Source organism: Lampris incognitus, chromosome 4 (genome assembly GCF_029633865.1).
Source record: "Lampris incognitus isolate fLamInc1 chromosome 4, fLamInc1.hap2, whole genome shotgun sequence".
NCBI lineage: Eukaryota > Metazoa > Chordata > Actinopteri > Lampriformes > Lampridae > Lampris > Lampris incognitus.
Window position 1 is genome coordinate 2,071,889 of NC_079214.1, and position 6,063 is coordinate 2,077,951.

General features: G+C 40.4%; 1 protein-coding gene across 1 annotated transcript in view; it reads right to left on the bottom strand.

Annotated features, from left to right (window-relative positions):
• ano9b (anoctamin 9b) overlaps positions 1-6,063 on the bottom strand; it is a 97,380-nt gene that overhangs the window by 36,486 nt on the left and 54,831 nt on the right. The window contains exon 14 of the mRNA XM_056279069.1: positions 1,713-1,749. Coding sequence (XP_056135044.1) covers positions 1,713-1,749 — 37 coding nt within the window. The remainder of the gene's footprint in view (positions 1-1,712; positions 1,750-6,063) is intronic.

Genomic DNA, 6,063 nt, shown 5'->3' on the forward strand with positions numbered 1-6,063 from the left:
TAACACCCCCCCCCATACCATCACAGATGCTGGCTTTTGGACTCTGGGCTGATAACAATCTGGATGGTCCTTTTCCTCATTACCCCGGAGGACACCACGTCCATGATTTCCAAAAGCAATGGGAAATGTGGACTCGTCAGACCACAGCACACTTGTCCACTTGGCGTCAGTCCATCTCAGAGGAGCTCAGGATCAGAGAAGCCGGCGGCGTTTCTGGGTGGTGTTGATATCTGGCTTTGGCTTTGCATGGGAGAGTTTTAACTTGCACTTGTAGATGTAGCGACCAACTGTGTTAACTGACCATGGTTTTCCCAAGTGTTCCTGAGCCCACGTGGTCATATCCTTTACACAATGATGTCGGTTTTTAATGCAGTGCCGCCTGAGGGGTCGAAGGTCACGGGCATTCAGTGTTGGTTTTGGGCCTTGCCGCTTACGTGCAGAGATTTCTCGGGATTCTCTGAATCTTGTGATGATATTATGGACTAGAGATGATGAAACCCTAAATTCCTTGCAGTTGTACGTTGAGAAAAGTTGTTCTTAAACTGTTGGACTATTTGCTCACGCAGTTGTTCACAAAGTGGTGACCCTCGCCCCATCCTTGCTTGTGAACGACTGAGCCTTTCTTCGGGGATGCTCCTTTTATACCCAATCAGGACACTCACCTGTTTCCAGTTAACCTGTTCACCTGTGGAATGTTCCAGACAGGTGGTTTTTGAGCATTCCTCAACTTTCCCAGTCTTTTGTTGCCCCTGTCCCAGCTTCTTTGGAACGTGTTGCAGGCATCAAATTCAAAATGAGGGAATATTTGCAAAAAACAATAAAGTTTATCAGTTTGGACATTAATTATCTTGTCTTTGTAGTGTATTCAACTGAATATAGGTGGAAAAGGATTTGCAAATCATTGTACTCTGTTTTTATTCACGTTTTACACAACGTCCCAACTTCACTGGTATTGGGGTTTGTAGTATAACTTACATATTATAACTTGCATAGTATAATCTACATAGTATAACTTACATATTATAACTTACATAGTATAACTTACATATTATAACTTGCATAGTATAATCTACATAGTATAACTTGGATAGTATAACTTACATAGTATAACTTGCATAGTATAACTTACATAGTATAACTTACATGGTATAACTTACATAGTATAACTTGCATAGTATAACTTACATAGTATAACTTACATATTATAACTTGCATGGTATAACTTGCATAGTATAACTTACTATTTAAGTTATACTATGACCCTGGGAGACGCATAAGTGGTTAATATGATGGATGGAAGTATAACTTACATATTATAACTTAAATAGTATAACTTACATAATACAACTTACATATTATAACTTATATAGTATAACTTACATAGTAAACTTACATAGTAAAACCTACATATTATAACTTATATAGTATAACTTACATAGTAAAACTTACATAGAACAACTTACATAGTAAAACCTACATATTATAACTTATATAGTATAACTTACATAGTACAACTTACATAGTAAAACTTACATAGTAAAACTTCAAATCACCATACATCTGCATGGAGATGCTGCTATTTAACCTAATGACCTGACTGTACACTGAGATACATGTACTACTGCAATATACTGCACAGCATGGACATACTGGCTTCACATCCTCATATACACACAATATATATAATATATAGATATATGTATATAGCTCACCTATCTCACACAACTTGAAAGCGACCCATCTGTTCACCTACAGAAGAAGAGAAGCGGAGGAGAAGGAGAAGACGGAGAAGAGAAGGAGGAGAATGAGATGAGAAGGAGGAGAAGGAGGAGGAGAAGAGAAGAAGGAGGAGAAGAAGAGAAGGAGGGGAAAGAGAAGAGGGAGAAGGGAACATCAGATCTGAGTCGTGTTTCCATCTGACATTCAAATACATTTCAAGCAAATAATTAAACGTCTCAAAACTAAATCATGTAAACTGAATATGTGGTACCATCAGCTGTGCACATCATACTTATGGCCACACTTCATAGTACGTCCACACTTCATACACATGTCCACACTTCGTTTCGTTTATGTCGAACATGCTAAAATACCAAAATAAAACACACAGGCAGGAATACAAGAACAAATGGAAATAATAGTAAACTTATTTTGCAAACTCTCTGTAACAGCACAAGTAATAACTGGACCATGTTGGAAAAGGGTGTAGGATGAAGTGAAGAACTTTTCTGGTCCTACCCCTTTCTTACACTTTATCAATCAAATCAAACCAAAGCAAAACTTTCAAGACAAAAGTGGGAAAAAGAAAAGAAATGCCAATGCATAGAGCTCCACATAAACAAACCAGCACAAGTGAAACAAGGCACCTTACACGCCACGTATCATGTCATGTTATTCCAGATCACCTCCTCTTTGTTCATCCATCCTACATCTGTTCAAGATGTTGTTTTTAAAGAGTTGTTTAAACTTACTTTTTGATGTCCACATCGTCATTTCTTTTCAACAGTTGTTCCATAGATTGACTCCTTTGATGGATATACAGTGAAGTTTTGCATTTGTCCTCACTGGTTGTTTTTTGAATATACTACATGTTCCTCTGAGATCTCGTTCACTTTCCCTCATCTGGAACAACTTCTGGACACAGTTTGGTAACTGCTGATTTTTTACTCTGTACATGATTTGAATTGTTTTGAAGTCAACCAAATCCTTAAATTGTAGTGCTTTCAGTGTGATAAAGAGTGAGTTTGGAGGCTCTCTGTAAGTGGTTTTGTCTACATTTCTTATGGCTCTTTTTTGAAGGATGAACATTGCATGTGTGTTTGTTTTGTATGTGTTGCCCCACACCTCCACACAGGAGGTGATGTATGGAGGTATGAAGGAGCAGTACAAGGTGTATAGTGCTGGCTGATGCAGGAGATCTTTGGCTTTATATAGTATTGCAATTGACTTTGATATTTTCACTTTAATATAATTTATATGTGGCTTCCAACATAATTTATTTTCTCTTTTTACACCAAGAAATTTGATTCCCGACAATTTTTCGATTCTACATCATTTATCATGAGCTTCTTGTTTGAGTTTGTTAACCAATTCCCAAATATTATGAATTTCGTTTTGCTTAGATTTAGTGTTGGTTTATTTGAATCAAACCAACTCTTTAGTTTCTTCAATTCATTTCCTACTGTATCCAAACGTTGTTCCAGGTCATCTCCACTGCAAAGTAGGTCTGTGTCATCTGCAAAAAACATTATTTTTAGTGTTTTTGAAACCTCACATATATTATTAATGTACAAAATAAACAACAATGGCCCCAGCACTGAGCCTTGAGGAACTCCACACTTAATTGTGATGCATAATTATTAAGTTGCACATATTGGTTCCTATTATTTAGGTAACTGGATAACCATTTCATATGTATGCTGCCTGGAGGGACAGGGGTATTGCGACCCTTGGAGATTTACATGTAGATAAAAAGTTTGCATCATTTAATCAGTTGAAAACAAAATGTAACACCCCTAAATCCCACTTCATTCGTTATCTCCAAATTAGGCATTATGTCAAAGACTAAATTCCAAATTTTGAAAACAGGCCAGAGAATTGCCCATTCTATGACCTCCTGCAGCTTCCTCCAGACTCTAAACATCTCATATCTCGCTTTGTGTGTCTGTTTACCACCTCTGTATCTGCTAACCATCTGAAGGAAGCCTGGCCCACTGAGCTGAATCTTAAAGTGTCTGATGACATTTGGAATGAAGGTTTGACTAGAATCCAAACTTGCTCGATCAATGTCAGATATAAACTGATCCAATTCAAAGTCATCCATAGACGCCACTATTCAAAGACCAAGCTACACAAAATTTACCCATCTGTTTCTCCACTGTATGATAGATGCAAAATTGAAGAAGGTTCTCTCACGCATCTTTTCTGGCTCTGCCCTCACTTATACAAATTTTGGTGTGAAATATTCCAGTGGTTCTCCAGAATCTATGAAAGGGACATTCCTCCTGATCCAGAGCTGGCACTCTTTGGATGCTCAGAGTCTGCTTTAAGCTATACAGCTGAGGAACAATCGGCATTGATGGTTGGCATGGTAGCTGCCAAGAAAATGATCCTATTAGATTGGAAATCACTTACGCCCCCCTGCTTTCAGAAATGGCTCAAGGAAATTATCATAATCATACAGGTGGAGAGAATATGCTTCCATAAATCTAAAGTGCCCAGTAGATTCCTGAGCATATGGGGTCCATTCAGTGACTATCTAAAAGAAAAATAATGTTTAATTACAGTCTGTAGTGATGCAACCCAGTACTCTTTAGCTTTTATCTGTACTCTTGTAATACCTGTGTAATTTCTTGAAAACAGCTGTCAACAAAGTTATACTATATACCTATATATGTCTGGCACCTTTTTTTATCCTTTTTGTTGTTTTTGTTTTTTGTCTGTTATTTTTTGTTTTGTTTTGTTTTATCTAGTGTTTGTCTTGAATATAAAACCGAAAAACTGAAAATAAAATATAAAAAAAAATGTGGCAAATACCAAGGTGATGCACTATCCCCACTGCTGTTCTGCAGAGGCCTGAACCCCCTCAGCCAGATCGTCACAAAGAGTGGATATGAATACAGGTTCAGAAGTGGACTTACCATCAGCCACCTCCTATACATGGATGAAATCAAGGTGTATTCCAGTAATCAGTGAGATATTGGCTCGCTGATCCACCTCACCAGGATCTACAGTGATGACATCAGGATGTCATTTGGACTGGACAAGTGCAAATGAATGGTGGAAAGAGGTAAGGTGGCGAGCACTGAAGGGGTTGAATTACCAGGTGGCAGGATAACAGGACAGTTACAAGTACTTGGGTACTTTCACAGGCAAATGGAAACCACGAGGAGGCAGCAAGGAGGTCAGCTACAGCCAAATACCTCCAGAGGAGGTCCTGAGGAGCCATCTCAATGGGAAGAATAAGATCCAAGCTATCAACACATAATGCCCTACCAGTCATCAGATATCCAGCTGGAATAATAATCTGGCCAAAGGAGGAGATAAAGGCAACAGATATCAGGACACGGAAACTCCTCACAATGCACGGAGGGCTCCAACTGAAGTCCAGCAGCCTGAGACTGTGCAATAACTGAAAAGTTGGGGACCGGGGGTTAGTGAGTGTCAGGGTCACTATCCACGATGAAACAAGGAACATCTACGAGTATATCAGAAAGAGGATCCCCCAAGACAAACTGCTGAGTGAGTACCTCAGGCAGCAGAAGACAGAGAGTGGGGAGGAAGAAGAGGAGGTATCATGAAGACTAAGCCCCTCCGTGGGATGTATCATTGACAAATAGAAGATGTGGCTGATGTCAACAAATCCTGCCAGTGGCTAGAAAAGGCTGGATTGAAGGGCAGCACAGAGGGTCTGATCATAGCAGCACAAGAACAGGCACTCAGGACCAGATCAGTTTAGGCAGGGGTCTACCACACCAGGTAAGACCCAAGAGGAAGGCTGTGCAAAGACACCCCTGAGACACTCCAGCACTTAGTGGCAGGGTGCAAAATGCTAGCTAGGAAAGCATACACTGAAAGGCAAAACCAAGTGGCTGGGGTAGTATACAGGAACATCGGTAATAAATACAGACTGGAAGTCCCCAAGTCCAAATGGTAGATACCGCCAAAGGTGGTTGAGAATGGCAGATATAAGATCCTGTGGGACTTCAAGTTCCAGACTGACAAGCAGATGCAGTTAACCAACCAGACATTATGGTGCTCGACAAGGAAAACACAGCAGTAGTGATCGATGTAGCAATCCCGAGTGACGGAAACATCAGAACATGAGAAACTAGAGAAATACCAAGGGCTGAGAGAAGAACTAGATCAGATGTAGAAGGTGTCCAGTCCATGCCGCTGGATTCCCGAGCAGCTCGCCCATCCACATCACTGGCCTCCAGGTCATCCACCTGCCTGTCCGCCAGAGCTGCTCCGCCCATCAGTTCTGTGTCCTGGTCGCCCTCCAGATCGGTTGCATATGTCGGTCCAGCCCTCAGGCCACCCGCCTGAGATCCGTGGCCCCAG